Source organism: Mirounga angustirostris, unplaced genomic scaffold (genome assembly GCF_029215605.1).
Source record: "Mirounga angustirostris isolate CCGP_5_RB_7025 unplaced genomic scaffold, mMirAng1.0.hap1 SCAF_13, whole genome shotgun sequence".
Lineage (NCBI taxonomy): Eukaryota > Metazoa > Chordata > Mammalia > Carnivora > Phocidae > Mirounga > Mirounga angustirostris.
This window is the reverse complement of record NW_026991721.1, coordinates 71,179,620-71,203,044: the sequence shown is the minus strand read 5'-3', so window position 1 is coordinate 71,203,044 and position 23,425 is coordinate 71,179,620. Positions and strand designations below refer to the sequence as shown.

At 40.3% G+C, this 23,425-nt stretch overlaps 1 protein-coding gene across 2 annotated transcripts in view; it reads right to left on the bottom strand.

The window, feature by feature from the left end:
• The window catches only part of FAT3 (FAT atypical cadherin 3), a 519,284-nt gene that overhangs the window by 94,235 nt on the left and 401,624 nt on the right, over positions 1-23,425 (bottom strand). For both annotated transcript variants that reach the window (XM_045892830.1, XM_045892831.1), the window contains exons 6-8: positions 16,551-16,690; positions 3,584-3,859; positions 926-1,136 (exon numbers count right to left, since the gene is read on the bottom strand). In XM_045892830.1, coding sequence (XP_045748786.1) covers positions 926-1,136; positions 3,584-3,859; positions 16,551-16,690 — 627 coding nt within the window. The remainder of the gene's footprint in view (positions 1-925; positions 1,137-3,583; positions 3,860-16,550; positions 16,691-23,425) is intronic.

Here is a 23,425-nt window from a genome sequence, read left to right as displayed (position 1 = left end):
GATCCCAGGACCCTGGGATCATGACCTGAGCCGAAGGCAGACGCTTAACCATCTGAGCCATCCAGGCGCCCAAAAATGCTCCACATTTAAATCACGGGAAAGAAGTCTTTCCAGTGCTGGCATAAAAGGAGACAGCATTTGGCATTATGCACGACAGACATAATGTTGCAGAACATTTTGGAAATATGTGGCTTGAATATTCAAAAAAAAAAAAAAAAGACAGAAGAGGGGAAGGGAAAATACAGCAGATAAGGGATATTTGTAATCGTTAGGTTCACAGTCCTATCCCTTGCTTGGATAATCATCTCTTCTGTCACGAATATTTTCTTCCTTTCGGTCCTCAAACCATCAGTGAAATATGGTCTGGCCTTATGGATGTCAAAATTGATTTTAAAAATCTCAAATTTAACAGAATGTGAGGCTGTATGTATTTATCTGTCTGGTTGAGCAGGCAGTTCAGTATCTCCTACCCACTCTGCAACTCTCAATCACCTCCACGGAAGTGCATTTCTGCTAACCGTGGGGGTATAGATATTTTCAAAGCCCACGGCTCGCCCAGTGACAGATAAACAAAGACACGTATGATTCAATCCACAGAACAGCCTGGCAGCCCTCAAGAGAAGGGAGACTGGTTATTTTAGTCTGAGGCCATGGCTTGTTGACCCATGAGGAAAAGCCTCTGAGTTTACCACACACTTCTCTCTCCTCCATTCCAGAACAATCCGAGAACACCACAATAAAGGGAACTCCTTCCTCACTGTCAGTGATGGAAAACGTATTACCGAAAATGCCAAGAACTTGATAGAGCATCATCACGCAAATAGGGCAGTTGTTTGGCCAAACAACTGTGAATTTCACATGGTGATAAACGCTGCTAAGGGTCAAAGGCCATGCATTATATTGCGATCTGTGCAACAGCTCTCACCTGCTTCTATGGTATATATGAGTTCTGCATTTTCCCCTTTGTCTTTGTCCAGAGCCGTCACTTGCAGAACAGCTGATCCCAGAGCAGCCGATTCAAACACAGATGCTTCATACAACGGGTTGGTAAAATAAGGACTGTGATCATTAGCATCTTCCACATTCACAATGACTCGGGCCAAGTTTCTTCGATAAGGAAACTCCTGATCTCTGACCTTTAGGCAAAATACAAGAAGCAGTAGGACTAAGATCTGAAGTTGCAAGGAACTCTCACACGGCTATGTCTGTGGCAAAGAGAAAATGAGGTAACTCACACAAAGTGCTGGATGCTGTCCCAGGCACAGGGTAGGGGCTCGGTAAGTGATGGTGCTATCGAGTGAGGACACTAATGGTGAACAGGCTGAGAGTCGGGGCCACCTCCATTTTACTGCTCAGCATGATGACTGGCTTATGGTCTGTGTTCAGCCTGTGTTCGTGATGTTCCCTGCCTAAGTATCTTTCCTCTGCATCACTGCCGACAGCCGCTTCCCCCTCATTTGTATATATAGCTGGTAATGGGACGGTGGATGGATACTCTTCTGAAGGGGAAACTAAAACGTTCAGTGAAAAGAATTCATAAATGCAAAGCATGCAATGCCTTCTATTCATTCATTCAACAAACATTTGTTGTCCCCTATTATCTGTCAAGTCCTGCCTTTGCTCTGGGGGTTTAGCAGTGACTCAGATCTGGTCCTTCCCCTCCAGATGCTAACAGGTGAGTGGGGGACGGAAACAAGCAAATAGGTAGGAAGCCTGGTGATGAGTGCCAGAATGTGAGTGAGTTGTAAGAAACAGCTAACCCGGCCCCCAGCTTCTTGGAAGAGGTAACAAAAATAAGTAGAAATGGTCCAAGGGTGGCGTGGGCTGCATGTTTCAGGCAAAGAGAGCCACCCAAGGCAAAGGCCCAGGACTGAGAGAGAACCCTGATTCCCAGGAAGATAAACCAAACCTTCATTTTTAAAATGCCAGAGCCCTCATTGTGACTTCACCGAGCAACCTGCTTTAAAGTTTCCCCTGATTTGCATATGCCAGAAGCTCGCAAATAATCAATTCTTTAACCCTCACCGCATGATTTCGCTATAATTTTATGTAGTGCTAATCAAATGTGTGCTTTGAGTTTGTTCAATTTTAGGCTCTGTAACTTCAGAGAGATGTGGAGAAGTTAGAAAATAGACTGAGGAGAGCCATCAAAGGGAAAGGGCTTTTCAAAAATAGTACCTGCAAGGAATGAGCAAACGGACTAAAATGGCTTAGCTTGGAGAAAGGCAGCATAAAGGACATGTTTGCTCTAAATAATCAATTACAGCAATGATGAATGATACAGGGTGACCAAACTGAATTTTGAGTTTGTTAAGGAAAGAATGAACAGGAATGACTTGAGTCATGAGAATGGAGTTAGTCCTTGGCATAAGGTTTCTGCCCCTGAATAAAACGCATGCAAAAGCAACCGGGTGAATGTGCTCCATCTTCCCACCCGTAGACTGGCCTGCCACACCCCGGGACCAAGCTGAACTCTGTATTTCGGGGTTATTGAGACCTAGGGCTGTTCAGTGGAATGTCCAAGGGTGGAGGAGCTTTGTCTCTTTTGCGTCCTCAGTACCTGGAATGGGGCTTGGTACACATTAGGTGCTGAAGAAATATCTGTTGAATGAATGAGGGTGGATCTGACAGTCCCTAAGAGTCCCTCTTCCTCCCCCCACTGGGGAACGGGGTCTCAGCTGGAAACTGCCAAGGACGTGGCCCTGGAGCTTCTTCTGGCTCAGCAGTGTTTCCAGACTTGGGAAGAAGGAAGAGTAGCACCTAGCGGAACATCACGTTCAGCTGCTAGGAAACTGGTAGCATCTTAATGTATTTTAAAGGCAGTCAGTACCCAAGATTTAGTATGTGTCTTAAGGAACTCAGGGGGTCTGTGAGGCAGGGGCTATGCAATTGCCCCCAGGGTTCTTGGATGGTCAAAGGGCCAGATTTTAGGCCATAAACTGATCAAGGATGTTTCTTATTAATTCCTACTTCCCAATGATGTGAACTAGGAAAACTCCACTTTAAAATTAAAGCAACTTCCACATAATTTGGAGGTCCCATGAACCCAGGTTCAGACCTAACGGACACTCTGCAGGCTTCAGTGTGTTTTGAGATCTGTTTTGGGTGGCAGTATTTACTACTAGGTCCAATGCCAGTGCAGTAAGTAATAAATCAGTCCTCTAAATGCTTCCAAGGACTGAGCACTGCATATTTTGAGTAGATGATTGCCCTTGTGATTAACTTCTCAAGGAACTTCTTTTAAACTTTTCTACAGAATCTTCTGGATGCAAACCAATATCATAGCCTGGGAGATTTACTGAAACATGGCCTGTTCCTTCCTTCCCAAGTCAGCCTGTCAGCAGCCACTGTCTGCAGAACTCATCGACTACTTCAGTCTGGCAAAAATATCGGGTCACTCTAGAACAATAGCAATTTTCCTCATGGAAATAAAAAAGGCAGAAACGAAGGTGACCCTGCTGTGAGAAAACCAAATTTACTCCTACTCACAACATTTAAGGGCCCCGTACTTCTGAAGACCAAGGAGTGTGTCTTGAATGGTCACAGACTGTGTTAGGGGAGCACATTAGCAGCGTGGTCCTACCATGACATTGAGGATGTGCTTGTCCTGGGCCTCGTGGTCCAGCCTCTCGGCAGTGTAGAGCACGCCTGTGCTGGGCTCAATCCGGAACTTCCTCATGCTGGCCGAGTCGATGCTACTGTGGACAGTGTAGCTCAGCTTGTGCTTCTCATCTCTATCTGTGGCTTCAATCTGCAAGATCTCTGTATCTGGAAGCACGTCCTCAGAGATTGTGACATCGTAATTTGGCTGAGAGAATTCTGGGCCATTATCATTATTATCCAGCACTTTGATAAATACCTGTAGTTAAAAGAAGACAAGAGTGATGACGAATGCCAATTCACTCATTGCTGATAAAAAGGCCCCCTCTCTCTCTCCTCCCTCCGCGTCCTTGGAGCCCAGCTTCCAGGAGCTATCTCAATATGTAGAAAGATCTCGTATGAAAACACACTGTAATTAGAGGCTGACAATAAACCAGTAGTTCACGTTAGCAGGAGCATAAACTATGAGCTAATCAATATTCTCACTATTAATTGAACAGCTGAGACAGCCCCCTGAGGGTGATAATGGCACAGACTATCTGAGGCATAATATAAGAGATCCCAAGGTGACCTTAGTTTGGTACATTTCTATTAACTTAAGTTCTGTTATGAGCTCCTTCGAGTGGAGGCAATGTGGAAGCTGTGATGGGATGGGAAGAGTAAAAAAGAGGCAGAGAAACGGGACGCATGAACTCAGGTGTGAGCAATCAGAGCTCGGCTGCAGGGGCCCCACACAGAAGCTCTCCTTCAGATGGCATATGTCTGGTGAAGAACATGGTACTGATGATGGCGAAAATACGATGTTCCCAAGTTGTCTTCTCTCTCTCTCTTTTTTTTTTTTTTTTTTAAGATTTTATTTATTTATTTGACAGAGAGACACAGAGTGAGCACAAGCAGGGGGAGCGGGAGAGGGAGAATCAGGCTCAATCCCAGGACTCTGGGATCATGACCTGAGCCGAAGGCAGATGCTTAACCAACCGAGCCCCCCAGGCGCCCAAGTTGTTTTCTTTTATAAGGCATTTTCTTATAAAACATTTCAGGCAGATATAAATAAGTAACTGTAATAAAATAACCAACTCATAGTTTAATGAACCCTCACATATTCATAGCTCAGCTTTGACAGTGACCAATTTATGGCTAATCTTGTTTTATATATGTAGCCATTCATCCAACATCTGCTCCCCATTTTAGTTTGAAGCAAATCCCATCATTTCAGTATGTATCTCTAAAAGATAGGGACCCTTACAATAAACACACACACACTATTCATTACTGCATCTAAACAAAGAAAACAATAATTCCTTAATATTAAGTATTCAGGGTGTTCATATTCCTATATTTTTTTAGGGTGTTATGTATGTTTATAAAAAGAAACATATTTTAAAAAATCAGGATATGCAAATAAGGTCCAACCATTACATTTGGTTCATATGTCCTTTAATTATCTTTTAATTTATAGCTTCTCCTTCTGTCTCCTTTTATTCCCTTGCAATTTTTATGTCGTTGCTGGTGGTGGTAAACAAACTGCACCATTTTCTCTTTAGGTGCCACAACCCAAATTTTGCTCATTGCTTCCCCTTGGTTTTGTTCTCCATGTCCCTCTGTTTCCTGTATTTCTTATAAACTGGTAGTTTGATCTAGGAGACTTGATAAGATTTCCTTTTTCTTCCTTTTTTTTTTTGACAAAAAATATCTCTAATGGGTGAGACAGTATATTTCCATCTGGATATATATAAATCTAGTTCTCACCCTTGTTATGTGGTATTAGCAACCACTGATGATCCTTACATAGATAACATTTATTCATTAAAAATATGAAATGGTAATGTTTTAATTCTATGATTTATTTCACATTTGTTAGCTAGAGTAGTCCTAAAAAGAAACTTCTCTCCAACTGTGTGGTTACTCTGAAAGACAATTTATGTAGTAAAGTCATAATTGATATTTCATTCTTTCCCTTTATTTACTATTTCAAATAATGGTTCTCCAGCTCCTCCTAAAGTGACCAATGAAGTATTTTTTTTCAAGCACCAGTATGAGCTCATGAATTTAATCACAGATGTTATATTTCTGTCCGTTGCAGGTACTATACTGACTGGTGCACAAACGGCCCTTCCTTGGCCAGTGCGAGACTCTTCAAGTCAGCTCTTGAGATCTTTTGACACAATTCTTATAGTCTTTGATAGCTTCTTTGCTTTCTAATAATTGCTACTGGTGATTTTTTCCTGGGTCACCTTGTACATTTTCTGACCCAGTCTTATATTATCCATTTCTCTCTCCAAAAAGCATTGATTTCTTTTTAGTTAGAAATTGGTGCTAGGAATGATCATTGCTATTGGATTTGCTATTGTGCTTAGCTTTTTTTCAGTGGATGGTCAGCAAAGTTTTTTGTTGTTAATAATCATTTCATGAGTTTGTACTGACACGTCCAATTCAAAATTAGGGCATCATGTTTTTTACTTAATCTCATTCTTTTTTATATCTGTATCCTGTGCTGAAACCCCATGCTGAAATTTCTCATGCTCAATGACATCATCACAATTATTCACTGTTTTATATGAAGTACAGGCACGTGAGCCTCAGAATTACAATACAATATTGGTATTGCAGTTATATTACAACTATGATCATTCAACAGCAATTTAATATTATTTTTATTTCTTTTGGTCCTTGAGATTTATCCCACTAGGGATATACAGTCACATTAGTATGTTTAAAGTCATAGAGAGTTCTTCTCTGTGTAGCTATGCCACCAACACATATAAGTTCATTTGCTTCCATTTACTTTCAAATTTCAAACTTGTTTTAATATTTAATTTTGTTTTATATTATATGTAAAAGTACTGATGTCAAATTTACAAAAACGGTACAATTAAAGTAGTTTAGCTTCTATCTCTTCCCCCCTCATCCTATTCCTTCTTTTCTTACAGGTAATGTTTTTTTTTTTTTTTTTAAGATTTATTTATTTATTTGAGAGATAGAAGGGTGGGAGGGGGCAGGGGCAGAGGGAGAGAGAATCTCAAGCAGACTCTGCACTGAGCATAGAGCCCCATATGGGGCTCGATCTCATGACCCTGAGCCAAAACCAAGAGTCGGTTGCTTAATTGACTGGCCACCCAGGTGCCCCCAAGTAATGATTTTTTGAAGATTAATGTTACATTTTATCCATCTCTTTAGTTAATATAAACATACTATATACATTTCCTCAACCCCTGACACACACCCCGCCCCGCCCTCCAACATGCCATCTCATTTAACATCATATCAATGATTCTCAATTGAGGGTGACTGTCCCTAAGGGGATATTTGGCAATATCTGGAGATAGTTTTCGTTGTCACAACTGGGAGTTGGGGTGTTCCTAGAATCTAATGTGTAAGGGACAGGGATGCTGCTAAACATCCTACAATGCACAGGATTGTCCCTCGCAACAAAGAACTATCTGACCTAAAACATCAATAGTGTCACTGTTGAGAAACTCTGCATTCTCATATTCTGAAGACCAACCCACAACAGTATAGAGATACTCTTTCAGTGGGTAGGTGGATCACAGTTAATTCAACCATTCCTCTATTAATGTTCATGTAAGATGTTTCCAATTTTCACTCTTAGAAAGAATGAGCACAGATGACCCTTGTGCCCAGGTTTTTTTATATTATATTGTGAGTGGTGGATCAAAGGATAGTGCTTATATAGTTTTGTTAGTTATTTCCCTATTCCTCTTCCCAAAAGTTTTATTAATTTGTATTCCCATAGCAATATATAAGAATGGCTGTCTTCCACAGCTTTGCCAACAGAATATGTACTCAAACTTTTGTATTTTTTGCCAATCTGATAGATAAAAAATAGCATTTCAGTGTACTTGTAATTTGCCTTTTGCTTATTATGAGCGAGGATGAGCATCTTTTCATATGTTTAAGAGGCATTTGCATTTCTTTTCCTGCGAAAATTATTTATATCAGCTCATTCTTTTATGGGTTAGATGGCCTTTTCCTTCTTTATTTTTGGAAGCATGGTGATATAAATTGCAAATATGTTTTCAATTTCGTCATTTAACTTTATTTTGCTTTTTTTTTTTTTTTTTGGCCATGCAAAAGCTTTTATTTTTATTTTCAGGAAATTGAATATATCAATTTTTCCCTTATTGTTTCTGGACTCTGAGTCATAGTTTAGAATATTTTCTACACTTCCAGGTTATAGGTGAATACACTCATTTTTTAAAAATAGCATTTACATGTTTCCTTTTCTTACATTTACATCTCTACTCCATTTGGAATTTTTCCTGTATTATGTGAGGAATGGATCCAGTTCTATTTTTTTCCACATGGCTTTGCCTTTATTTTAATGCCACTTTTTTCTTCTTCTTTTTTTTTTTTTTTACAAGACCATCAATTCCCCACTGATTTGAGAGGCTTTTCTTGTATGCAAAAGTTTATTTCTGGATTTTTTATTGTGTTCCATCAGTTTATTTGTCTTTTCATATGTCAATATAAAAATGTTTCAATCACAAAGGCTTTACAGTATGTCTTAATTGGAAAAGTTAGGCCTTTCTGTGTTCCTTTTAAGAGTTTTCCAGGCCAGGCTTGCTTGTTGTTCTTCAAAATGAATTTTATAATCAACTGGTATAGCACCTGACGAAAAATTGATAGTGTTTTAAATTGCGTTATGGCAAAAATAGTTAGGAGAACTGATCCTTTATGATGGAATTTTCCTATCCAAGGACATAGTTTGTGTTTCTTCATTTGTTCAGATCTATGGTTACATTTTCCAGGGATGTTTTAGTTTTCCTCAAATAGGGTTTTTTTTTTTTAAGCTTATTTATTTATTTATTTATTTATTTATTTATTTATTTGAGAGAGAGAATGTGCGTGCATGCGCGTGCAGGGGGAGGGGCAGAGGGAGAAGAGGGAGAGAATCTCTAGCCAACAGTACTATAAGTCATGCCTAAATGAAGCTCATCGAACATATATTTTCTCTGTAAGGCACATCACATCCTTCTTGCACTTGAGAACACTAGATTGCACTTCAGTACTACATTTTGGGGTCTTTCAAACCATGAGATTACCAACAAAGAACACAAAAATGCCAAGAAAAAAAGTAGTACTAAATAGATTGCAAACTGGACACTTGTATATAGTACGAGAGCTGAGACAAGAAGGTGGAGCATCACCTTGTTCAACAGTAGCAGGGACAATATTTTGCTGCTCTGTGCATGTCAGGGATTGAACACAAGGGTGCTGAGAACACTGATTTTGGGATTCTAGATAAATTTCAGAGATCATCAATGTATACCCAGCATCCAGCTCAGGGCTGGACACTTTGCAGGCATTCAATATATGTCATAGTTAAATATTTAGTATCTTGGTACACGGAGTTTAGACATCTGTGATACCACAGATTTTATTCTCTTATGCCATGATCCAGGCAAAATGATGATTATAAAGAAGATGATGATGATCATAATATTAATAGTATAATTTAACAATAACTACGATGATGACAATAAAACTATTAGACATTGTAGTAATAATAATAGTAGCAGCAACTAGATCAATGATGACATATTCCTTATATTTTTATAGTACTTAAAAAAGCTCCTTTATTTTTCTTGAATTTTCTTGAATGTGGGGACCATCTTAATTATTAAAAGCACTTAGGTGTGCCTAGGTGGTTCAGTTGGTTAAGTGTCTGACCCTTGATTTTGGCTGGTTGTGGGACCCAGTCCCGTGTCTGGCTCTGCGCTGGGCATGGAGCCTGCTTGGGATTCTCTCTCTCCCTCTCTCCCTCTGGCCCTCCCCTGCCTCCAGGTCTTGCATGGGCCTGCGAGCACTCTCTCTCTCAAAAAAAAACCCACCCAAACTCATATATCCAAAATGCACACACCCCAGGGAGTCCATGTTGAAGAATTACATTTGTTTTGCCTTTTTCTTTATAAATTCTATAACACAAATTGCTTTATCTCATCTATTTGCACTGGCTAATACTTACAGCACGATGTTAAATAGTAGTGAAGATGGTGACCTTCTTATTACTGACTAATGGGAAAGCTTTTACCAATTCTCCTTTAAGTACTATGCAAGCATTTGGCTGCATTCTAGAGAATTATTTACTTTTTAAAATAAATGTAGTCAGACCACAGCTCTTCTTACAAATAGCTGCACGGTCATTCACTTTGGTGCAGATGAACTTTTCTGAGGAAGAGAAAAGGGCAGTGCTATGACGTTTGTGCCAGGAAGACTTGCCCAAAGAGTGAGTGTGACGTGGGAACAAGATTGGCCTGGAGTTTATGGTAACGGAAAAAGGGCTGAGAAGCGTGCCTGTGAGTTTTAGGCATTGTTTTGAATCTTCACTGTATCTGGAAGGCCATACTAGATTCTTTGATTGCCAATTCTTCCTTTTAAAAAGTTCAAGTTAACTTAGTCAAGATGCTAAAATATTTGTGTCCACGGAAGCAGTTATATTGACGGGATAAAAAAGCCTTCCCAGCCAGCGAGGCTGCCCTGACCTTCATGAAGTTTCTAAGTTGATGTGCTCCTGAAAAGCTTGCCTCTTTCTGCTCGCTTTGTCTTGAGCCTAGTCTACAGTCAGAGCAAGTGCTTCTCTGTCAAAGGCTTCCTTTTCCTCATTTGCTTTTTATTTCCCACAGCTGGGGCCATTTGTGAGCTCCTGAACTAACAAAGCAAAGTAACTCTCAACATGTTGTGCGCCAAATGGTAATTGAAAGGCCCAAGGAAGTACAATGGGATCCAAGCGGGAGGGACCTGAATGCAGTAGGAAGTCTCTTCAGAGCTGGATTCAGTGCTGCCCACCACAAACACTTGGGGTTTTGCAGGCTCATCGAAGCTAAGTCTGGGTAGGTGCCAAGCCTGGCTTTACAAAGGCTCGTGGAATGAAGTGTCCATGGAGCGTGTTGGAGGGTAAGGCCTCCGTCTTTCATTAGAGCCAATTAAGCCCTAAATTACCGAGACTCTGTTCTGCCTCTGCTGGCATTTCAAAACCATTCTTAAAATATTCTATGATTGTGATGTCAAGGGTAATGCCCCTTGCATTTTCCCCAGGCTTACAAGTTTTGTTTGTGAACATATAAGTAGAAAAGAATCATGTCGGTTTGTGTTTATTTAACAATGTGTAAATCCATTTCATATACGTTGCTTAAACTTTATGGTCTCCCGTGTATCAATGGGAAGAATGAGAAGCAGAGAAGTTAAGGGGTGTGCCCAAGGTACCAATGGCAAGGCCAGACTTAAACTAGGTCATATGGAGACAAATTCTATACTCATTCCATTATACTATTTCTATATGCACTTAAATTATACACACATTAATTACAAATGCACCTAACATGTATGTGAACAATTAAGTGTGCAAATATTATATGCCTTGCTATCCAGAAATCCTAACTGGCACGAGAGATAATTGACATGACCATTGTCATTTCAGGAACATTAATCATAGGATTATTCTAAATAGAAAGTTCCCTGCTACCTTTAAAATTGTAATCCATTTTCCAAAATTGATTTACTTATAAGTTGTTAGGCACAAATCTATGACATACAGTGAAGTTTTATCATCATTATTTTTTTAACAGAAAGTCCCACCTAGAGTTGGCTTGCTGCCTTATTTTATCTCTATATAACTGTATTAGTTCCAGCATTTTCCTAATGTAAATGTACAAGGGGGCTTGTGGCTTCTTCCTTTTTCACCTACTAAGAGGTAGATGATGCTAAAGAAGATAAACGAAAACCCTTGACAAAGGATGTATACCTTGGGAGTTCCTTCATCTGGGGGATCATGGAGCAGCTTTGGCTAAAGTGATTCGTTCTTACCCTCACCTGCCTTTAAGCAGGTGCAAGGTGGAGGGAAAGGATAAGACAGAATCCACATCTTCAAGACAAAGTCTGCTCTTTGAGGAAGGAGGCCAGTTAGGAACTCCCAACACATCCCTTAGAGACAAAAGAATGGAATCCTCATGGCTGGGGAGGGCAAAGCAAACCTGAGGAATTCAGGTCCCAGACCTCTCAGCCCCCATGCATACACATACTTTGGCAGAAAACCTCTGTGGCTCATTAACTCAATTAACTGCTTTTGTGGGGCTGAAGAATTTTGGAGATTATCTGAAAGAGATTTTTAATCTCAGGTTTGGCTGCAAGCTGATTTTCATATCTTTATAAATCAAAGCAAGACCTGAATAAGAAAGGCATACTGAAATCGCAAAAGCACATATCACAAGTCCCTGAATCAAATCAACGTAATTTTTAGATTTTTATTTGGGCATGAATATCTCTGCTGTCTTTCATGAATAACAATGAAAGGCACACACACAGTATTTTATAGTTGTCAGGTATATTATTCCAATTTTAAGTTGAGGATGAGACTAATAATAAAAGCTGCATGTGTCTAGCACATCACAGATCTCAAGATATCTCAAAAGATCTTATTTTATTCTTATAATAACCCAGGAAGTATGGAAGGTGTTATCCCCATTCTACAGAAGAAGTTGAGTCTCACAGAGACCGAGCTACCTTTCATGGTAACATAGACAGGAACCAGTTAAGTGCTGACTTGAATTAGGGTCACGTGATTCAAGGTCAATCCTCCTTCCTTTATACCAAATGCTTCCCCTAATGAATCATATATTCTATATAGATATAGATATAGATATAGATATAGATATAGATATATATAGATGTATAGGGGAAAGTTTCTGAAATCTATCTGATCTTGAGAAGGAAAAAGTGGGTTTGGACCTCTTTACCTGCATATACCCAGGATGGCCACCCAACCCATCTGTGTGCCAATTTCTCACTAGAAAAGTGAGTGTAGTGATAATACTTGATTCAGCTATTCTCAGTAAGCCAGGAAAATAAAACAAGAAAGAAGCTTGGTTAAGTCTCATTATGCAACTATCAGGCATTATATATTACTCTATATTTCCATCCATTGGTCCTTTGGAAGAGCCATGCTCTAGATTTATTTAAATTTGCTATGAAGACACAGTAGCTCATATGGGTTTGATAGATGTGTGGGGAAAGTTGTTAAAACCAGTAATTTCTCATCCATGGTAATGTGTGTCCTTGTGGTGCATAAACTCATCTGGCTGAGCAGAGGCTCTGAGGAGACTGGGGTATTTTGCTCCTCCCCAGCATGTATAGCTGGCTCTGAGACATTCTAACAGTCACAGGTGACGCTATGTTCCCCAGGAACACTCTTAAAAAGTGTCCCCTTCATAACGAGTAGAGCCAGGTGGGGTTCTCTTCCCGCCTTAGATTTACCCTTGCTTTTGAGGGGGGCACAGCACAATGGCTGAGAGAGCAGGCTCTGGAATCCAGCTTACTACCTCTGAACGCTGATCTCCTCAAGTTACATAGCCTCGCTTTGTTTCAATTTCCTTTTCTGGAAAATGAAGAGGACAACAGTTTCCTATTTCTAACATAACAAATGACCACTAACTTGGTTTAAAACAACACCCGTTTGTTATCGCCTAACTCCGTAAGTCAGAAGTTTGAGTACAGTGCTGCTCACTTGTGTTCTCTACTTAAGAGTCTCACAAAGCCAAAATCAAGGGGTTAGCGGGGATGTGTTCCCTTCTGGAAGTTCTGGGGGTGAGTCAGCTCCAGGCTCATTCAGGTTGTTAACCAAATTTAGTTCCTTGAGGTGAGAGGGCTGAGGTCCCCGTTTCCTTGCGGGCTGTCAACTGGAGCCCCTTTCAGCATCTCAAGGCTACCTGCATTCCTTGCCATGTTGTCCCCGCTGTACCTGAACTAGCAATAAGGTTTCAAATCATCTCACATTTGGACTCTCTGACATCCCTTTTTGTTGCCTCTCTTCCTACGCCAGCTGGAGAAAGTCATCTGCTTACATGCTCATTCAGTACATCTGAATCTTTAGAACGTGAAATCTGCAGAACCTTTTTATACTCTGTACTCATGCTAGGGAATCTCAGTAAGGAAAAGGATGTTTATTTGCCACCAGATATTGTAACTCTGAGGCACAAGAATCCTACAAGTTGGGACAACAGAACAACAATGAAGATGAAGGAAGCGTTTTCATGTAGACACTGAGATCCCCGAGGCTCTGATATATTTGACATTTGTGAAGTGAAATTCAACATGTTGTTTCTGGCTGATTTGAAGCCCTTGTCATAGATGTTTTATGATTCCAAAGGAACAAAGTAGAGAAAAGTTCCCAGAGGAAAACTGAACAGGTGTTTTTGGGCTACAAAACATTTATTTAGTTATATGGTGAAGGGTATCTGTTTGATGGTAGAATCATTACGTTCCCTAGGGTCATGGGTTGGAGCAGGCTTTAGTGATTTCTAAAAGAAACCTAGAATGCCTTTTCTTTACCAAAACATCTTTTTGTAATAATGTCCTTGATACTGAGGGCTTTGACTAAATGAGAGAACTGCTTCTGTCTTTGTTGTCAGCGGAGCTGTGGCAAATGTGAGCAGAGGCCTGGATTGACAGAGGCTGGGGGCAGGGGGTGGGTATTCAGGCCCAAACACAGCCTGATGGTGTTCTGGTGGTAATAATGACACACACGTTTATAGTTTGGAAATGGTTAGTTCTCGCTTCTTGAGAAGCTCATGGCTCTGGAGACACAGAGCGACTTGGAAGCTTTTGACAAGAAAATCTCTTGCTACCCTTCATTAACCTACTTAGGTTGGCCTTGCCAAAGGAAACCTCCAAGCTCACCCCGATTCTCCCACTCTTCCCATCTGCTCTGGAGATAAGTCTAACTGTACATTAGTCCAAAATAAAATCAACCAAAATAGGACTTGAACAATGTCTTATAATATATGCTTCCAAGTGAACTTTTAAGGAGTGTGTGCGTATCAGTCATCTGGTTTTAAAACTCTGGATCCCTGTGACCTCAGGCATCTAGCATAGCTCCTAGCACATGGTATGAACCCAAGAAATACTTGTGGAATACATGCTGTTAAATGATTTCTCATCTGGTCCTAATGAAAGTCTAAAAGAAAAGTTTCATTGATAATTTTTTTTTTTTTTTTTTTTGGTTAACACACATCAGTCGTGTGCTTTGAAGATCCAGCATATCTGCCGCGTAAGCCCTGCTGACTACGTCCCACCTACTATTCATCCACTCACTGCAAACATATTTCATGTGTATCTATAACATTCTGGGCACACTGACTTACCATTTCATTCAATTGTTATAAAACCCTGGAGAAAAGTATGGAAATGAATATGGCTCCATGCTTTATTTGTATTTTACTCAAATACATCTCGTGTTTTTAAGTGGTGCCAAAAAGTTGAGGTTGGCTATGCTAAGAACTGGCCAACTCCAAAAGTGAAAGAGCAATAGAGACTTAGCAATACAGCAAGTGGGTTGTTTTATATTAGTCTTTGGGGCTTGCTTTTAGATCATGCGAGTCCCATAGGATCGCAACCATGGTGTCCTTTCTAGGCGTCTGTATTTTAGTCTTGAAAGTCCCCTGAAGAGTACAGATTTAAGTAGGGTGGCCAAATAATTTATTGTCCCAACTGGGGCAGTTTTAAGGGTGAATGGGACAACTACTAATAGTTACACGTGCGCAACAGGTGTAAATGGGCCTCTCACAGGTGGTCACGGCTGTACAGTCATCCTAGGAGAGGACACGGGTTGAAGGATCAGGAGTCATCACACCACTGGCTGCTGTGCCTCGTGCACATGATGTCCCCCTTCTGGGATTCAGTTTATTTGAACGAAAAGGAAAAGGTAAAGTAAACAAAGGCAAAAAGAAAAGAAGTAGAAGTAGAAACAAACCCTACTGTTCCTTTAAAATTCCACCATTTATGATTATGCACAGGCTCAAAGGAGAAAATCTCGTCGTATGTTTGAAACCACTTCAAACTAAGAGGCAGCACATGAACGATCCTCTTCTTTCCTTTTTAAGCCTACATAGTTACAAGAGCTTACATCACAGTTTAAACAAATCGACACTTGCTAACTTTGGGGTGGGCAACAATTTCGTCTTCACGTCCTGCACCACTGTGTTGAGGAGTCTCAGGGCACATTTGGGCTGAGCAGGAAAAAAGACCATGGCTGATGAGTGATGGCTTCTGGGGTCGTGAGGACAGGAGAGAGAAGTAGGGAGAATGAAAGAGGTATAGGGCAGGCATGTATGCCTGTTCTAAAATAGAAAACAAAAAAAATCTTCTCATATTTGGGGTAAATCCTGTTGGTCTCACCCAGAGATCTTCTCCTCGTCCTTGCTCTCTGTGCCCTTTCATCAACACTCACATGCCAGATTTCATTTTGTAACTCTCCCATAAACTTGCTACCTCCAAGCAATGGTCCTTACCCCTGGCTGCTTGTTAGAGTCATGGAGGATCTCTGCTGGTGGGGCCCAGGCTTCAGTGGTTTTAACACCACAGGCCCCATGACCAGGGGATTCCACAGTGCAGCCAGGATGAAGGACCACTGGCATAGAGGCTAGAACGAGAGACGGGATGCAGGGCACCTAAATCTCAGTCCCTGTTTTTAATGAAGGCTGTGTGACCTTGAACATATCACTCATCTGAGTCTGTGAAATGAACTTGGACTCCTGGGTGTGTCTAGCTCTAACTCTGAGACTGAAAGGTGAAGTGAAAGGTGAAAAGTGAAAAGGTGAAGAATATAATGTTGTGTTGACTCAGACAATATACACATCCTCTTCTTTGTAAATTCAAGGAAAGGTGACTTTGTTGTCAAAGAGATAAATCTACGGTCAATGATCAAGAAGCAAATACATATCACTCTTCCATGCATGAATAGTCACTGCTAAGTTATACAGTATCATTGATAGAATCCTTTTCCTAGGTTGTTCTCTCAAATGCTTAAAAAAAAAAAAAAAAAACAGTAGAAATCCATGGACATTATTTACTACTTCCAACACATTCTTTAATCACTTGCACCATTGACATTAGCAGATCATTGGGCATTCTCACCATTTAGTAATTTGACATCTTACCTGAGTGACAGCAACATTTGTTCCATCGGTGACTTCCACACTCATATTATAGATGGACCTCTGTTCTGCATCCAAAGGTTTTGCAATGACAATGGTCCCAACACCCTTCTCTGCGTCAAAAGAGCTGTCAAAATTCCCCCCTGATGATTTCACAAAAACAACATGAAATTAGCATATCTGAGAAGTTATTACATCTATTGAAGCATATAGCTTTAAAGGGAGCTCTTATATAGAAATACTTTTTTGACAGGCATCCCTATGGCTCAATTTTGTACATCTTAAATGGGACCTCTTTATTTCCAACTTGATTTATATTTCCAAACATAGCCTCTACAATGCATAACAAATGTCACAAAAAACAATGTATTGCAAAGAAAAATCTCAGCACTAATGTTAAAGGAGTAAAGCATAAACTGACTCAGTAAAATATTTAGAAAGCTTAAGGGCCTCCAACCCCTTGTGGTTTTTCTGCTAATAATTTGTAGACCTTTCTGCTTTTCTAAAATAGATTAAATTCTAAGTAAACAAATAGTCCAATTAACAAAAATGTGTAGACACTCTTAAATCTAGGATTGATGGTAAACATTTGGTTGGTAAAGTTCAGATTCCCTCCAAGAGATGTCAGAAATAAAAGTATAAATACTAGAAAATAAGAAAAAGCAAAAAAAAAAATTGAGTTTCATATCAAAAATTCTGTATCTGCAAGTTGGGATGTTTATAGAAAAAAAAAATTCTTTTTTGCCATCTTGACAGTGTGAATTATTTTTCTCCCAAAAAGGTAGCAAGTTTATGGGAGAGTTACAAAATGAAATCTGGAAGGAAGTAGAAGAACACATCAGTTTATGTGTCATCACTCATAAAGCAATAAGTATGAAAGTTTAAAAAACTTTCCTCCCCCCCTGTTGGATCAAGTATAGCCCACAATCTGTGAATAATGTGCCAGGACAACACAGGCTATTTTGAAATTACTGTAGCTCTTTCCATCTCTGTGAACTAAAATGTGGTTTATGATCTTTCCCAAAATGAAAGCTTTTTTTTTTTTCTTTTTAAGGGGGAGAGAAGATAATGGTACAAACGCTGGACTGATTTTAATTAAATATCAGTACATGTTCACAAGCTCTATTTATTTTAGTCTGAAATTCCATGATGTCAATTAATTTTGTTCTTGGATAGTAATTTTATTTAGCCACAGCACATAGGGCAATGCGTTTATTGAATTTCATATTTTAGAAAAGAAATCTTGGCTTCTCTTACATTCACCATACTCTGCATTTCATTTTGCTGATTAGTGAACAATACCATATACAATTTCTATGATATTACAATTACAAATGAGTGAATGACTTAAGGGAAAGGAGAATTTTACCTGAATTAGTACAATGTGATGTACAGTGACACAAAATAAATCATATGGTTTACTTAAAAAAAAAAACAACCTGGTCATATATATTTCAAATACTTATTGCTTGCAGCCGTCATGTGCACTTATGATTATTAAATTGCTAGAGAGAACATAATTGCCCCTGACATTTAATTAAAGTTATGGAGATACGGGGGGACCACAGAATTACTGGGAGATGATATGTTTTTCAAAATTTTGATCTAAAAAGAGACTCATCTTCCAATTAATATCTTTAATTGATTTACTGTGTAGCACTTAATGTTAACTCCAAAAAAAAAAAATCTTTTGAAGAAGAGGAGAAGGAGAAAGGAGAGGAAATCGGGCTGAATAGGGAAGCAAACCTCAGGTCACCGTGTCTCTTTCAAAGGGAGTGCTTCTGGTTGATAACTACATGAATAAAATGTTAGGCTGATTCAAGCACCTTGAATCACCATCCTAATAAGCAAAGAAAAATCATTTGCTATCAACTGGTACATTCAAAGTACATACTTTTCCACGGAAAGTTTCAAAGAAAGAACATAAAAGACGTCAGACCTGTGTGGAAGGGTAGAATGCCATTTCCTTGCTGTTTTGGGTGTTACTTCATATTTTAAATCACATTTAAAATCATTTTTCGAATGCTTTCCTATGCATTCACTTTCTTAAATATGAGAACACATTTAAGCATTATTCACTTTCTTAAATATGAGAACACTATTTTTGGGGGGTGCGGACAGGTTTAGGATATAGGAAAACGTCCTCTTTCAATGTCAATTATTTCAGAAGGTGGAAATTTGTAGGTCAAGGCAAAATAGAAATTATGCAAATTATAAAACTTTGGTTTGCTCCCGTTTAAAGATGAATGAAAATAAAATGTAGAGAACGTGCAAGCAAAGATTTCCAGTTTCAGTTCCTGTTTAAATGGGGCAATCCTATGTGCTCTCTCTCACTGCCTGAGACTCACATTTTCCTCAGGGCCCTGTGCTGAAATACATAATCATTTCATGGACCGAGTGGCATAGAATTTACATATTTTACAAATGGCATATAGGTTGTGTTTTCTTATTAGTCATTTTTCATATGAAAAAAATATTTTTTGGCTACTTTTATGGTTGTGATTTTTTAGAGCACTCTCTCTTCTTGCCTCTGTGTGTGTGTGTGTGTGTGTGTGTATCTCCCTCATCCACTGTTGCTGTTTCCAATACTCTGGACTAGGGGTGGGGAGATAGACAAATGGAAAGCAGGTCAAGAGGAGTTTGAGAGACAGAGTCTGTGAAGTGTCTCTCAGTCCGTCAGTATGGTGAGCAGCCTCTGATAGTTGCTTCCAGGGCATGTGCTCCTAGTTAAACCAAGATTTCATGTGAAACAAGGTTCCCAAAATCCTCCCTCGGTTTTAAAATGAATTTCTGACAAGGGACACAGAACCTAGACCAGCAGTTCACCATCAACCCTCACGCAATTTAATAACCTACCACTTAGGCATCCCATTTCATAAACGACTCCATATCTCTCCCCCAGGGCTCATTTCTCAGGCTCCCTTTTAGCCTGAAATGTGAGTTCATTTCATAGGAAACCACGTCCAATTCATCTGGGGTGAGACTATCAAATGGAAGGAGTCCATTTTGGCTAGCAGCATTCCATTTAAACAAGATGTGCTTCCTCAGAGCCAGTAACACAACATGCAAAGCCAGAGTGTGCTAGGGCAACAGCGTTAGGCTAAACAAAAGGTGGGGACAGGGGAGGACACCGCCGAGCTGGTTGGAGTTTCAACAAAGTGGGAAATTAGAAAAGTCACAGCCTGAGCGTTGCTGCGGGGGTGTGCGGCAGAGATGGTTAAAAGCGAGGTTGTGAACAGCCCACATAACAGATAGTTCATGTCAGGGACATTGCTCTGTGACCATTTTTGGTCAAGATGGGTGTAATAGAGTAAATAAAGAGCAGAAGAGGAGGGTTGGGTTTCTATCAGATTCTCAAGTTAAACGTAACAAGTGAGAATGTCCTAAAAAGCTTCAAAGATGGGACAAGAGTGAAAATACTTGAAGCCAGCAGCTACTGATTGAATATGCTGGGCAGCAGGGCACTGGATCATGATCTGGTCAAGTCTTTCTTTAAAGAAGGGTACAGAGTGTCACCATGTTTCCATAATGAGATCCAATGACGAGTACCCCACTGCTTCCCCTTTAGAGAAGCTTCCAGGCCCCTCCCCTAGCATATGATTCTGTTCTACTCTGTGTGTAATTGTAAAAACACCAACCAAAATCTAGTAGTCACTAAGGGGGAAGTGTTATGTGAGAAGCTTCCAAAACACTGAGCTGCTGAATCTCAATGAATTAAGGGAGTCGTTCACAAGCTGTTCATTCAAGTTCAGCATGTACATCGAACTTAAGGAAAAATGCTAAACACCAATTATGGTTTGATCATGAATAATTTTCTGTCTTGGAATGAAGCAAGCACAACATGGGGCTGAGAAGGATATTTACATGGAAGGCAGGAGATGCTGGGTAGAGGTCAGGAAACAGTGGTAGGAAGGAAAATCCCTTCTAGAATCTGGTTAAAAATTCATTTTCTTAAAACGATGTACAAGGTACTTTTTAGGCTTTGTATTATTTCCCTGAAACCTCTTCAGATGTGCTTCTATGGTCTGTATTGTCGCTATGGAGAAAAGGGAGGGCTTTGGGGGATCAAATTAGTGACAGAGTGCAGAGTAGGAGAAGTTAAGTATTTGATGTCAGTTGAATGTCCTTGAGCAAATGCCACTCTAATGGTTAAGCAAGTGTGTTAGAAATGGTACACAGACATGGCTTCTCTCAGGAAGGGTGGGTAAGAGTTTTGTGATAAGGAAATATGATCACTTGATTAGAAAAGACTCAATCTATAGTCAGAGACCAGGCCTGCTGCTAGTGCCACCAAAGAGTTTCACTTGCCCACTTGATCCAACCCTAAGGAATGGCTCCACTTGGGGACAAGGCTTGAGAAGGACAGGTGTAAGCTTATGCGACAGAAGCAGCCCAGACCCCAAAGTCTGTAGGAGCCTATGAGCACCTAAAAGCCAAGGTGATCTTTATATACCTGCAACATGGACAGGTCTTTCGGCTAGAGCTGGACCTATGTGCTAGCTTGCACCATCAGAGAATTGTTTTCAAGGAAAATAAGCAAAGATATTGTAAGTACATCAGAGAATTGTTTTCAAGGAAAATAAGCAAAGATATTATAAGTACTTACTATCTACAAGAAAAACCATTTTTGTAACCGAGGTATCAGGTAAAAAGCTAGAAAAGTGGGTGGCAGCGTCCACCATCAAACCCTGGGTAAAGAGGAATTGTTTAAAGTGTGTAATAAATGGTGGTCTTTACAATACAAATATTTGCCATTGGGATAAAGATACGGAGAATGAGCTGCGAACCAGATTGCGTGCACATTAAAAAGAATGTAAATCAAGGAGCTGCTGGGTTGAACCATAGTCTCCTGAGAAGTGTGAAGATATGTGGTAAAGCCACAAAGGATTATGGGTTATTTTTGTTCCCTTCGTTTTCTTTCCCTTTCAACACAGAGAAGGAACATGCTGTGCATTGGGCTGTTTAAACACAGAACAGCTGAACTTTATTATGTTTCCTTTTAATTACAGCTTTCTTAACTGGGTTACTAGTTGGGCTTCTGTTTCTAGAAGCTTGAAGAGGGTCTCGCTACACAATATTGTAAGCAGTGGTTCTTTGGAGGAACAGGAAAGTGACTGGCAAATCCATGGTACAGGGGTCCAGACTTGGGAACAAGATCTTGCTTGCCACAGTTTTTGTGAATTTATATTATGGTGAGGGGAAAGGAATGCAGTTAAACAAGAATCAGGTAGATCTGGAAATATGGAAATGAGGAGACTATACTCCTGGGGAAAAAGCATGCAGAAACACTATTTCCGCTTACTTAATGAGAATTCATTTGTTATGGCATCTGTAAACTGTAAGTGCTAGGCCAGGATGCTTTGCAACCTGGAATGTCTGTATAGGTGTCTAAATGCAACAAAATCTTGACTCCCTTGGAAGAGTCGCAGAGTCTTTACCTAAGCAAGACCGCAACTTGAACCTGAGATCTCATTCCAGATACGTGCCGACGGTATACACCAGCATTCGACTATAATATACTGCCAAGTTTCTTAAGCATTGGGAAGCACTGTTTCCCTATCTTTTCCCTCTGAGTTAGCTTGGCCAGGGAAGATGCTCAGTTACCAAAGGGAAGAGAGAGGAGAGTCTGGATGGCCAAGGATAACTAAGCAAGAAATCTTGAAAGTGAGAACGAAACATCTGAATATGATAAAGAAAACAATAGATTTTTAGAGAAGGGGAAAGACACTGTCAGCAGATTGAAAAAAAAATGACTGTTCAATTAGAAAGGATTCTCAAAAGGGGGATTTGGTGGAAGGGGGATCATGTTGATCCTGAGAGCAACCCCAGCACCTGGGGAAAAGATTTAACATCTGCGGTGAAACAGAATTGGTGTTTCAAGATGTTGTTGGCTAGATGTGGGGGTGGAAATAAAATCACGTTCTGTTTGGGCATCGGGCCCAGTAAGTTCAATTTGTAGGAGAAGCTCAGCAAGATGTTACCAGATCTACAGTGAAATCTCTGTGATGGAAGCATCTAGACTAGGGGGACAACGCTGTAGGTCTTCTTTAAGAGAACTACTCCATGCGCTGACACCGAGAGGATTAGGAAGAGTGTAGCACTTAGAAACATGAAGGTGGAGAAACATGGTAACTGGTGCTATGTTTTTGATAATGATTCGTGGATACATATCTGGAGCAGCCCGAAGGGATTCCATCCAGGGAGGGTTGTCATCTGTAAACTGCCCCCCTCTTCTTGGACTAGTTCTCATTTTGTGAAAGGTGCCATCGTTGCTATGGCTGGGAATACAGTGGAAGGTCGTGCTGACTCTGGGCTGGTCTCAAGAGGCATTAGTGGGGTTAATGCATTGGCTGCCTGGAGCATCTCCATTGGTTGCCACTGTTTATTCCACTCACCCTGAAGCAATCAACAGAAGCATGGGCAGGAGGAAGGAATGAGGGGACAAAGGCCTTGACCTTAAAGATTAAGAATGGAGATTGGATCAACACAAATGAAAATACACAATAGCAGTAATAATACTAACATGAAAACATGCAGGTAAGGTTACATGCAGCATTACCAGGCATGCTTATCTACACACAATCACACACACACACACACATGAGCACACATGCATGCAGGAATGCTGAGGAATTGCAAACTGGCTTGGATATCTGGGGTCAAATGGCTGGTTGGACTGAATGTCAGAGAAAAGTGTGCTTGGAGGATTTTTGAAGTGGGGTACAAATGAGGGCTTCCTGCGGCAGGTGGGGATGGTAGTGGGCCGTGCCATGGGGCAGGAGGCTGCATGCATGGATCACACAAGGGCGAGAAGCAGTGCTTTTGGGTGTAGAGGAGCTTGCAAACTGGAGTGTCAGGGAGGAGGGAGATAAACAGGT